This window comes from Symphodus melops, assembly GCF_947650265.1.
Source record: "Symphodus melops genome assembly, chromosome: 10".
In the NCBI taxonomy this organism is placed as follows: domain Eukaryota; kingdom Metazoa; phylum Chordata; class Actinopteri; order Labriformes; family Labridae; genus Symphodus; species Symphodus melops.
In genome coordinates this window covers 25,962,406-25,975,367 of record NC_136700.1, presented here as the reverse complement: position 1 = coordinate 25,975,367, position 12,962 = coordinate 25,962,406, and the positions used below count along the sequence as shown (strand labels likewise).

The window sequence follows — 12,962 nt, the reverse complement described above, 5'->3', positions numbered from 1 at the left end:
TTCCAAGCAGCCTTGAGTCTGAAACACTGTCGCGATTGTCGGAATCAGACCTCCAATCCGCCCGATTATCCTGCAGTCTGACCGAGATACAAAATTATTGGTTTGTTGCCCTAACATTGCAAATGCATCTTAGCACTTAGACGTGTGCAGGGGTTGGCTTGTCATTTTGCGTGGGACTTTTCTATGTGTTGCTGTATCGATGTCATGTGACTCGATACGACCCGGTCGCCCTGCTAACAAGCGTATAAACACAGATAAATAGTCCAGGTATTATCAGAGGTACCGGAACGACTCTGTTAGCTACGCTAGGCTGCGTGAGGCTGCGTGAGGCTGCGTGAGGCTACGTGAGGCTGCGTGAGGCTACGTGAGGCTGCGTGAGGCTACGTGAGGCTGCGTGAGGCTACGTGAGGCTGCGTGAGGCTACTTGAAGCTGCGTGAGGCTGCGTGAAGCTTTATGAGGCTACGTGAGGCTGCGTGAGGCTACTTGAAGCTGCGTGAGGCTGCGTGAAGCTTTGTGAGGCTACGTGAGGCTGTGTGAGGCTACGTGAGGCTATGTGAGGCTGCGTGAGGCTACGTCAGGCTATGTGAAGCTACGTGAGGCTACGTGAAGCTACGTGAGGCTACGTCAGGCTATGTGAAGCTACGTGAGGCTACGTCAGGCTATGTGAGGCTACGTGAGGCTACGTCAGGCTATGTGAAGCTACGTGAGGCTACGTCAGGCTATGTGAGGCTACGTGAGGCTACGTGAGGCTGCGTGAGGCTATGTGAGGCTATGTGAGGCTACGTGAGGCTACGTGAGGCTGCGTGAGGCTGCGTGAGGCTACGTGAGGCTACGTGAGGCTACGTGAAGCTGCGTGAGGCTACGTGAAGCTGCGTGAGGCTACGTGAGGCTCGTGATGCTACGTGAGGCTCGTGCCTTCAGATGATAAACCCTCAGTTGCACATTAATTTGGTGCATAATGAGAGACAGCTGCATGTGTTATTTTTTGAGACAGTGGATAATGTCGGTACCCCTGTGGGCCTGCATCCTCTTTGAGCGAGACAGATGTGGTTCAGACTTTAACTGGTGGATCGCTTACAGCTTCCCCCCCGACTTAATAAAAACAGAAGAACCACATTTTATAACCTTATCAGGTCGTGCAGTCCGTAAACATCCCATCGTTAACGAACAAGGAGTTTTGATGACAGCAGTCACCAGCAGCACATCAGCAATTTAACACGCCAGATGCTCAGCTTCCAAATCGTGCTCAGGAGATGTTTGTTTTGACAGCACGCCTGGACCAGTTAGGAGGAGACTGTGGGGGAAGATCATGCCAAATGTTTAACAAAAGAATGTGCTGTTCTCTTTCTTTTATTTGCACAACTCTGAGTAAAGATTCAGAAGTGTGTTGAACTGTAGCGCACCATCAAACATGCTCGTTAGCTTCACAGTCACGTAGGACAAAAGGGAGGCGAGAGGCTGCGTCCATTTAGACTAGGGTGACCAAACGTCCTCTTTTGCCCGGACATGTCCTCTTTTTACGTCTTGTCCGGGGCGTCCAGGGTTTTTTTTATAAAATCATGAAAATGTCCGGGGTTCACTGTCTTTCATGGAACCATCAAGTTTGTCCTTAAATTGACCGGCGCAAAATACTTCGGTAGCTACTTCGTTGTGTGACGTAACTCTCGAGGCTGCTTCGTGGGCGGCTCTGCGACGTGCACATTCACAGGGAACAGCAGACAGAGGCAACACAGCTGACAGCGGAGCAGCATTGATGCAGCTTCACAGATGAACTACAAAAACAGTGTAAAACACGACGGCAGCGACACAGCAACAGCAAAGAGACGTCTTGCAAAGACTATTATGCTTATTTGTTGAGCAACTGGAAACTGCTGGGAAAGACCAGTTCTGCAGAAAACATGGACGGGCAGACAAGGAGGATGAAGAAGAAAAGCAGGATGAATAAGACAAAAAAAAAGATTCAAAGTAGATCATTTTTGTTTAAGTTAGTATTTTTGTGAGCATTTTTTCTAATTTATTATTTATCTTGTTACCTTGAAAAGGGATATATATATTAAAAGCTGGATTTTCTAACACAGAGTTCATATTTTCACATTATTTGAAAAGAGAGCTATTATTTTGTTACAGGTAGTTACATATTTCATTTGATTTCATGACAGAAGTTACATTTGCACCATTGAGGCATAATAAATCATGATCATAGACCTCTGAGAAGCCTGTCTGAATTTGTGTCTCATGGCCGTCCCGAGTGTCCTCTTTTTTGGAAGTCAAAATATGGTCACCCTAATTTAGACGGACATGTCAAACATGCACCGCGTCCTCACGTAGCTTTATCCTGTCAGAGGACTTCATCTTAAAGGAGCGACATGTAACTCTGACACGAGTGTTTAAATGTGTACTGTAGTCTAAACTCTAAACAACAAAACTATGGACTTCAGAAGGACAACATTTAAAAAAAAAAGCATTCAGCTGAAACAATAAACAACATAAAAAGGCAGCCGGCCTTACTCAAGTGAAAACCTTGATATTGAACCATTAACCCAAACACTAAACTTGACCTTCGTTGTGAAGACGAGCTTCATCAACTCTGGTTTTGAATATTAAAAGTGTCATTAATTTCATTCATGTGACATCAAGGACATGCAGCTGGCTTGCCTTTATATTCAGATAAATGTCCTTCAGGCTTCAAATATGATTTAATTTTGTGGGCGAATTACTTTCGACAAAAATACCAATACTGATTTATACTATTCTCAACCTGCTTTAGTCCCTGTGACTACATTCAAAGCACACCGCTCTTTAAGACATCGCACGTTAAAGTTTTTCATTCAGTGTCGTCTTCTTATGAAATCAGAAACTCGCGTTTACTTGGTTAGTCTCCTTGTGGTAGCCCGAGGTAAATGATGTCACTTCAACATTCAATTTAAACTCCCAACGGGAACATCACTTAGATCTCAATTATCCCGCTCGTTTTCTCCTCCTTCTTTACTGCCAAGAGGCTCGAGGTGGCTTCTTATCGATTTTGTCCTCCTGCCAAAGTCTATTTGTGGAGCCAGTTCAGAACAAAAACCACACAAAGCATGTTTACGGAGTCCGTCTCTGTACCTGGGACGAATTACACAACTCTTCAGGAAGGTGGAGATGTAATGGATTCATATATGTCAGCCTGGTACATTAGGTCTACCTTCTTTTTAAAAGCAGGCAGTAGGATGCGAGCGGGAATCTAAAAAAGGCAGAGTTGGTCATTTTTGGAAAACTCGCTTGATTTAGAAAATAGCCTTCCACGCCACGCCCCTCTCTTACACGTACGAGCGCCGTCGCTCCAGAAGGTGACCTCAGCTCATCTCTTCATCGTGTAGAAACGACGTCGTCTCATGTCTCACTCAGCGGTCAGTAAACTCTCAGTAAAAACTCTGTCATTGGTGACGAGCTTTGAGTGTGAGCGAGAGCACGAGCAGGGAGGCTGTGATTGGTTCATCAGAGAGCAGGGAGACAGGGAGGCTGTGATTGGTTCATCAGTGAGCAGGGAGACAGGGAGGCTGTGATTGGTTCATCAGCGAGCAGGGAGACAGGGAGGCTGTGATTGGTTGATCAGAGAGCAGAGAGACAGGGAGGCTGTGATTGGTTCATCAGCGAGCAGGGAGACAGGGAGGCTGTGATTGGTTCATCAGAGAGCAGGGAGACAGGGAGGCTGTGATTGGTTCATCAGAGAGTAGGGAGACAGGGAGGCTGTGATTGGTTCATCAGAGAGCAGGGAGACAGGGAGGCTGTGATTGGTTCATCAGAGAGCAGGGAGACAGGGAGGCTGTGATTGGTTCATCAGAGAGTAGGGAGACAGGGAGGCTGTGATTGGTTCATCAGGGAGACAGGGAGGCTGTGATTGGTTCATCAGAGAGCAGGGAGACAGGGAGGCTGTGATTGGTTCATCAGAGAGTACGGAGACAGGGAGGCTGTGATTGGTTCATCAGGGAGACAGGGAGGCTGTGATTGGTTCATCAGAGAGCAGGGAGACAGGGAGGCCTGTGATTGGTCCATCAGAGAGCAGGGAGGCTGTGATTGGTTGATCAGATTGGTACCTCGTGGCAGACATTGGTTGAAGTTTTTACAGACTTACAAACTGATACAGATGATGGATTTTCTTTGTTCTTTTTTCAGAGAACCTGAGTTATTAATTTCTGTCAGGACCTAAAGACAGTTTCAACCAGAATCTTAAAAAGTGGATCTGGAGGAAATGACCAACCCTGACTTTAATCCAGTACATGGCATCTTTTGATAAGAATGAGGATTAAATGTTGATATTTAAAGAGGAGTTTTGTGTATTTTTCCCCCGTTTGAACCAGTTCAGTCTGAGTCACGCTCTCGGCTGATAAATTTCCTCGAGACCTGTCCTCCGTACCTCGGGTGGTTTTTTCCGGATTGTGCAGACTCAATCCCAATTTCTTCACACTTACAACACATTCAAAAGGCCCTTTGAATACTTGCTCCTGCAGAAAACAGCTCCAAGATTGACATTTTCCTTCCTTTCAGTGCCGTGAATGTGACTCCTGCATTTAGAGAATATGAATCTGCCCACAAAAGACGTGTTCAATACGAGCTAAATGCAAATCTGCAAGTCAATAAAACCTCAGTGAATGTCTTTCAACAATCGACAGTACAGCTTCACACAGTGAATCTCACAGAACACAAAAGGCCTGTAGGCATTAAGCCAGGCCGCCTTTCACATCATCTGTTATTAGCAGATATACACTGATTTTTTCTTTCTTTCAGGAAGTTAAACTAATATCTGAAACCATCTCGCATCCCCGCTGTTCCAATCATTATGTGGCGGCTCGCAATGCCTGATTGGATTGTGTGAGAAATTAATTGGACTAGTGTGATAAAGCGACGTGAGAGAGGAGGAGATTCTTCTGCTGGGGGACGATGGAGGTATTCAGAAGTTCATTTTGTTTAAGTAGACGTCAGTAGATGAAGAGGAAGTGGCCAGAAAAGCGAGGGGGAGATAGCGACTTAATGAAAGTTTCTTTTCATGCCCCAGGGTTTCAGAGACAACCGTTAATAACAAGTGGGAGGGAAATGAGAGAGAGAGAGACAGAGAGAGAGAGAGAGAGAGAGAGAGAGAGACAGAGAGAGACAGAGAGAGAGACAGAGAGAGGGTGAGAGAGACAGAGAGAGACAGAGAGAGAGAGAGAGACAGAGAGAGAGAGAGAGAGACAGAGAGAGAGAGAGAGAGAGAGAGAGAGAGAGAGAGAGACAGAGAGAGGGTGAGAGAGAGAGAGAGAAACTGGAGATTCAAAAAGTGCTCAGGAAACCGTCGTGCAGCTCGTTGTATGTCAGGCTTTGTAAAAACTTTTATCATTCAAAGGTAATAAAATACATAAAATGAGATAAATTTAAACAAGGCAATACAATTAACTTGCTGCCAAAAAGTTTTATATATATATATATATATATATATATCACCCACTGAAAAAAATTCTCAAAATTCAGCCTTATCGGCAAACTGAATTTATGTGGACTTCTTTCAAACGTGGCGTGCGAGGAAATGAGCCAGAGTTTGGTGTGATGACAAAGAAAGGAAGAACATGCGACTTTGTGATCCAGTAGGTGTCGCCCTTGAGCTCCAGCATTAAACAGACTCTAAATATGAACGTTTGTAGGATGAGTGAGCCTTCATAATTTATTATCAAAAATGATCCTTTGCTCGACCTGCAATCACCCGTCCTGCACGTCCTGTTCTGTTAGCATGCTAATGGAAGCGGTCTTTAGTTAGCTCTTATAAACCAAGATGTCGGAGCACGACTGTCGATTTGCTGCTTTTGAGCTGAAACAGTTATTCTGCATTAAAAATTCAAAACAACCGACGAAAGCAAAGATCTCCAAGAAGCAGAGAAGTTATTACCAAATATGTGTGAGGATTTTTTTTAAAGAGGCGACTTCTATCATATTGGATGTGCAGTGTGTGAGAAACATGGCGGGCCTTCTGTCTCTAAACTCGTCCACATGATGGCTCACATGTGCCGTCAGGTGTCTGACTGACGCCCCCTTTCACGGCCAAGCCGGCCCCTCAATCAAGACCAGCGACGTGTCTGATCCGATCAGCCTCGGGTGAGTCCAGCCTCAGCTGCGTCTCTCCACATGAATCTAATGTCCTCGCTGGCTGAGTGCGGGGACCTCGCAATTTGAGGTGACCTGTCTGACTTCAAGACAACATCTTTGATCAACTGACAGCTGCTGTCTACACACACACACACACACACACACACACACACACACACACACAGACACACACACACACATTTTACTGTCGGTTTGCTTTCATCTGTTTGTTCCAGTAACCATCACTTGGAAGAATCTCAGTGATATTCAACAAGCACAGGCTGAATTTAAAATATAAAAACACAGTCTTATATTGAGTCGGGATTCAGTCAAACATAAATAAGAGTCTTTAAAATTGATGACAAAACAGAATATTTTAACTTTGGGATCATTGAATCAAAGTGGTGACATTTCTTTGGCTGCGTCTCGTCCGACATATGCCACAAAAGAAAGAAGCTTCTGGTAATTATGTGTGCAGTCATTTCTACTTAACGCGACATGTCAGCCAATGGAAAGGCCAGCAACCAGGAAGTGACTGCTCATAGCTCTTTCCCACCACAGGTCACACCTGCACATTCACACGCCGTCGACTAAGCAGCGGGAGCAACTTGGGGTTAAGTGTGTTAACAATGGATGCATCGGACATCAGCAGAGGATCGAACCCCCAACCTCCCTTTTTTATCACCGTACAGATGAAGAGTGTGTGAGAGCGCTCAAATGTAAAAGGGGTTCATTTAGTAAGCTCGCACTAACCGCTAAGGTACTGGTGCCTCAGTGTGTGTGTGTGTGTGTGCACGTCTGACAGTGTGTGTATGTGGAGCTTCTGCAACGCTGCAATGCAATGTGAATTTGCACCGCTGTCGTGGAATCTATATAATGTTGATGAGTGAGCTTAGAGCGGCACGTTTGCAGGAAAAAAAGGGAAAAACATACGAGTTGTTGTCATCAAACCGACACCATTGCATGTGTGTGTGTGTGTGTGTGTGTGTGTGTGTGTGTGTGTGTGTGTGTATCACTTTACAGTCTACTTCCTGAAAGTCTAATTTCTCTGCTTAAGATACAGATCATTTTTTAGGCCAAGAAAAAATCCCAAAGGATGGTTAATACAAGTTTAATCCCACCTTGAGGCTGCATCCCCGTCTACCAGATAAGCCCATAACCCACTTTCTAAATCCACAAAGGTCATTTGTATGATGTGTAAACGCGGGCGCCCCCGTCTGTAGTATGTGCCCCAGATTATCACCGTGTCTTACCTGCTCCAGTTTCCAGTGGAACTCGGCCGGTCTGAAGGTGTCCACCTGCGTGAAGTCTCTCCTCAGCAGGAACACCAGGCGGCAATTATGGACATACAGCGAGTAGTGATGACGGTTCATCTCTGTGGAGAGGAGACAGAGAGAGGCGTAGAACACCAGGGACAGAATAATCACACCTGCACGGCGCCACATACGCCGGACACGGAGCAAACTCACAAACCTGGCACGCCACGGCAGCGCTACTCTGAAGAACGCTCTCTGAAGGTCACCTCAAATAATTCAACATGAATTTTTTAAAGCAAATTCCTCCCTTTGGGCCAGAGCACGCTTTCATGCTTCTGAATTTTGTATGCCGGATCTTTCCAGAGCGCTGAGTTCAGGTCAGTGTTACAGTATTCATCCTGCCAGATGAACATTAGGATCACAGTGTGCATCATGACTACAAGAGGTCAGGATCATATCCAGCTCCTGTCCAGAATCAATAACGCTGTTACAATAACTGCCATTCAGAAAGTCAGCGACGAGGTCGGCACAGTTGCATCCTGGGAGAAATAACAGTAGAGTGACACAGCCAGGCGATCATTCAGTCGTGAGCCGTCTATATGTCGAATATCAACAAGAATACAGGAGTGAGTTTGAGTGTGTGTGCAGGAAGGAAAACGTCTCTCACATGAACGAAGCTCCGAGCGAAACAACAACACGCTTTAGAGAGCGCTGCGGCGCTCAGGTCAGCTCGACAGACCCCGGGCGAGACGCTCCACACAAACAGCCGGCTCCATTTAAAACTCTGCCAGCAGCTCAACGATCTGAGAGCCGGACTCAAGACTGATCGAGACGTACGTTTTATCAGCAACATGTTTCAAGTCAACGATTTCAAAGAAGTAATCGATCAAATTCCAATATATTGAAAATGACTTCAGGGTTATTTGAAATGTGCGAGTTCTCACACCAACACTGAAGCAAATAAATGAAGGCTACAGTTACTTTTTGATTATAGAAACAGTAACTATTTCCTGTGCCATCCTTAACGTTGGATCCCCCCCCCCCCACAGCGAACTAACCAATGTCAAATTACGACGTGATTGGATTGGTCAGAGCTGCATCCCTAGCAACGTGCTGTTCTCCATAGCAACCGTCACACACTCACCTGTTTTGTCTGAGTTGCAGAGCAGCGTCTCCTTCTCGGCTCGGAGGCCGATGCTCGGTCCGTGCTTCATCCAGGTTGCGATGGTGAACTGGTCCGTCAGATTCTGCGGTACCACCCAGTCTGGGATTTTCGCCGCCTGACGACCGTCGAACCTGAAGATCAAGTCGCTGTCTCTGCCGCTGTCAGTCACCAGGGACGCCGTCCAGTTGGTGGCGGCGCTGGGAGCAGGGAGAAGGTCGGTGCTGCCCGAGGACGCCCCTGGGGTCATCGTCATGGGAACAGTGACAGAAGATGTGTCAATAACAATCCCGGCAGATACGCAGGGTATATTGGCCTAACCTTGGCAATGATTACTTATGAGTAAAGCAGATGGCAGGGCTTAATATGTAATCAATGGGCCGAGATGGATGGAGGATGTGAGTATTGATTCATGGAGAATGAAACTGACTTTCTAAAGGGAAAGAGATGTGAGTCACCGGTGACAAATTCAAAACACAGCTCGTCACTAAAATGTGCTTCTATGGAAACACAGAGGACATATTGACTGGAAAAACACAAAGACACACTGCAAGGACTCAGCGAGAAGGGGCGACGAGTGGGGTGAATCAGCCAATCACAGGCTTTGTTTACAGCCGGCACTTTGGTTTTATGATCCCTATACACGCTGACAAAACACAGCGAACATTATGAGCCTGCATTGAGTCATCCCGTCCCTTCTCTCTCTCTCCTCTGCTTCAAAGCAGCTCCATCATTTGTTGACACAGTGACCTGAAAGAGTTCTTTGTGTTCAAAATGTCATCTTGAGCCATGTCGCTCACCTTGCCCCCCCCCCCCCCCCCCCCCCGGTCATGTGTTTAAACCACATTTATATATCATATGTTGCAGCTTTTGGTTGGTGATAAATCGGAGCGATACAGGAACCATGCTGCTGCGAGAACAAATGGTCAGTGTCAGAGTACACCATGTCTCTCTTGTCTGGGCAAACAATTGCAACATGCATCTGTTCATTGCTGCTAATAACACAACATTAGCACATTAATTGATGTTTTTCCCCATCTGTAAAGCTGTTTTTTCTCCACCTCGTACTTGTGCTGGTGTCGATGCTTTGACTCCAGTAATTAGATTCCTCCAGTAAATAAATACGCATCGACTTGTGCAGCACCCAGCTGCAGCCTTCTCTCTTCCCAATGTCTTTGTACATTATCTTAAATTGATTGCGCTTTAAAAAAGCAATTACAATTTATTCTATTTGCTATCAGATAACGATTATGAGGTGCCTGGAAAGGACTCTTTAGTGGTAAACCATGCATGGACCGGGAGCCAGGGGCGGCAGGGAGGGTAGGGTGTGCATTCAGATGAGCTGGAATGGACTTTTTGAAGGCCGTTAGTCAAAGATGATGACTCCAGCCGCCCTGCTGGCGGTGCAGTGTGGGCGGGGGAGGGAAAGCGGGTAGGTTAGGCAGCTTTGTTGGTGCTCTGGGCACCGACGAGGCCGTCTGGCTGCTCATCAGTCACAGAGGAAAAAGCGTGGCTGCATCAGAGGCAGCTAATGCCCTTGTCCTGTCACATCATTAGTGACAACGGCTTTAAGTCGCTATTCTGGTGCCTTCATTTAGCACAGGGGTTTACCAGGGACACGAGTGGAGATAAGACAGCCACACAGACTGAGAGCTTTCAGATGTTGGTTTAAAAAAAAAAAAAAAAAAAAGGCACCGAGAGGCACCTCAGGCCTCGTCTGACCCTGGTGCTCAGACCTTGGATTCCACGGATGCTTTAAGCTGCAGCTCACTTCAAATTCCATGCACTAACTTTCAGTTTGCCGCCTCAGTCAGAAGTCATCTTTGATCAGCCATCCGCTGCATATTCTACATATCCACCACCATCCTTATAGCCACAGGTCTGAGTCTCTTGCGATTTGCTGCTACATGCCAGAAATGCACTCTCAATCCAAGCTGCTCATCATTCTGTTCACAGCCGCACGATCACGGTATTCAAAGTGCAACAGAACAGTCTGTTTCTAATGCAGAACCCACCACAGAGTTTCTGTAGAGACTTCTCAGAATAGGTCTCACGGTCGCAGCCTTTCCCGATGTGGCTGGTCTGCAGCTCCACTGTGGTCCTCACCGACGACAGCGGCCCACCACAGGTCTCCAGGTGCATCTTGGGAAACAGCTGCTTGCTTCCTGTTCCTGGCTCGTAGTCCACTCGCTTGTTCCAGCCTGGAGAAAAAAAAAAAGGAGGATAGACTGATAATGTTCAGGAAGGCTAGATGAAACTGCATGCTGTGTGCCTGCATGGAAACACAGACCCAGCTGCAGACTGTTATCTGAAATGATATCTGATTTCCAACAAGCCTCCTTGTTGCTTTTGTTATTGCATTCCTCATTTTGTCCATTTAGGCTGCCATCTAAAAACAAGATTCCATTTGCAGTGTTTCACAGTGACTGATATATCCGGCTTCGAAACTCAATATCCTCTCAGCACAATGTTTGCGGCTAATAAGATTGCGGCATTGTTGCTTGAGTGCGCTGCAGTACCTGCATTAGCAGCATCATTATGCTGTCAGTGCTCGTCCTGTCAGCTGTGAATTGCATTGTCTGGCTATATAATGTTGTGCAGTGGGGATGCTTTGGCTTTTTTTTTTTTCAGCGTCTGTGTTTGTGTGCTCAGTCTCTCTGGAGATAACAAGAACATGAACTGCACAATGATGTGGCCTCTTAAGTGTTTAGAGGAGTTTTGTTTACAGTGAGCAGATCTCGTTCATTATCTCCGTTTCAGACAGATTCTCTGCAAATACATAAATGCTGTCAACACAACATTTCCTCATTTGCTTAGTCAGAGAAGTGGTCAGTCCAGTAACTGCAATCTGCCACACAGCAGCATTGCACCATCTCTGTGTGAAAATAACTCTTTTAACTATTCAGGGCAGTAAATAATAAACACAAGAGAAAGCTTTTTGATTTTTTTGGGGAAAGATCAATTCAGCGCAGTTAAGCTCTTCTATTTATAACAACATTAATTCCACTATCAAACTGTATATAAGGTGACGTGGCAGCTATTCCTCTATAAACCTCTATCCAGGGGCGTGTCCAGACTTCTCTGACTGGGGCCCAACTGGAGGACTAACTTATGCAGGGGTGGACTGACTGTGTTTGTGCACACAAATCAATTCATTTATTTTACATTTCTATCCTGTTAATAATCTTTATCTTTATTGACAGACTCAGGAGTCCATTATGATCACAGTTAATGATCTGTGCTTATAGAGACAGCTTTGCAACACATTCATCTTATTAGCTTAATAAGTCGAGGACTCAAAGAGAAGATGCACAAAGTCACACTTCAAAGACAATTGCATGCACACTGTTCAATTACGCAGCCAGTTAGGGTTAGGGTCTTCTGCAAGTTAGTGAGCAAGAGTTTGCATGCAAATGTTTTTGGACTCTTTTGTTTCCTTAGAAACTGTCTCATGAAATAGATGTGCACAGTGTTTATTATTTCACTAGCATGACATCTGAATAAATGTATCTCCTCCATGATTGAAGTAATTGATCGCCTGATTGAACACTCTGCAAAGAGGTGAGTAATTTTCCAAAAAATAATTCTACTTGAAAATCATTTTTCTGCACAAACAGACGTAGTGAAAGGATGCATGAAGAAGAAAATGCTCGAAGAAGAAAATGCTAGAAGAAGAAGAAGCCTGAAACAGTTTTGCTTATTACCAATAAAAAGTTGATATAACAAGGCAACAGGCACCTTCATATACAGTGACTTATGTGTTGGTTTATTTTGACTTTTTCCTGGCCTTTCTTTTCACTATACCACGCTGAGCATAGGAAAAACACACCTCTCAGAAATAGCCCTGAGAGGTAGCAGGTGCTGTAACACCGTACTCCACAGACAACAGGGAGTCAAACAACGGGCCGAGGACTTTCACTGCCGAGCTGGCTCCACATCCACAGAGGGAGGGGGTGGTTAAGGATGCATGAGAAGGAGTGAGGGGACACTGAAGGATAAACGAGGGGTAATGGGTTGAGGACAGAGCGTGCATTGAGATGTGTGAACAAAGGTTGCGTTTCATGGGACACGAAGCGACGGACAAACACGACGTAGAGTGAAAGGTGCCGACTCGTCTTTTGTAATCTCGTCGAGTGAACACTCGTAGTCCAGAGTGGCCGTGATCAGCAACCCTTCATCAGGCCTTCTATCTTTAGTCACATGGACTTAAACAGGTAGAGACTATTTCCTGGAACATGGTGTTTACATCTCTGACCACGCAGGCTTCTTCACAGGGAGCACTCCCGTTTTCCCTTCTGCTCTTTGACTAGCTATATGCAGCTGTTTGGATGGAAATGTGTGTTGTTATGGTCCTGTGTGTTTGTTCCTCCTCCTGTCTGTGTCAGAGTGGGCGTGTCTGTTTTCGGATGTGTCAGGTGGGAGGAGAAGGTGGCTGCTGACTGGAGGA

General features: G+C 45.8%; 1 protein-coding gene across 2 annotated transcripts in view; it reads right to left on the bottom strand.

Moving 5' to 3' along the window:
- Positions 1–12,962, bottom strand: part of LOC306830374 (calsyntenin-2-like) — a 250,424-nt gene that overhangs the window by 42,611 nt on the left and 194,851 nt on the right. For both annotated transcript variants that reach the window (XM_079353806.1, XM_079353805.1), the window contains exons 6-8: positions 10,531–10,716; positions 8,498–8,755; positions 7,351–7,472 (exon numbers count right to left, since the gene is read on the bottom strand). In XM_079353806.1, the coding sequence (XP_079209932.1) occupies positions 7,351–7,472; positions 8,498–8,755; positions 10,531–10,716 (566 nt within the window). The remainder of the gene's footprint in view (positions 1–7,350; positions 7,473–8,497; positions 8,756–10,530; positions 10,717–12,962) is intronic.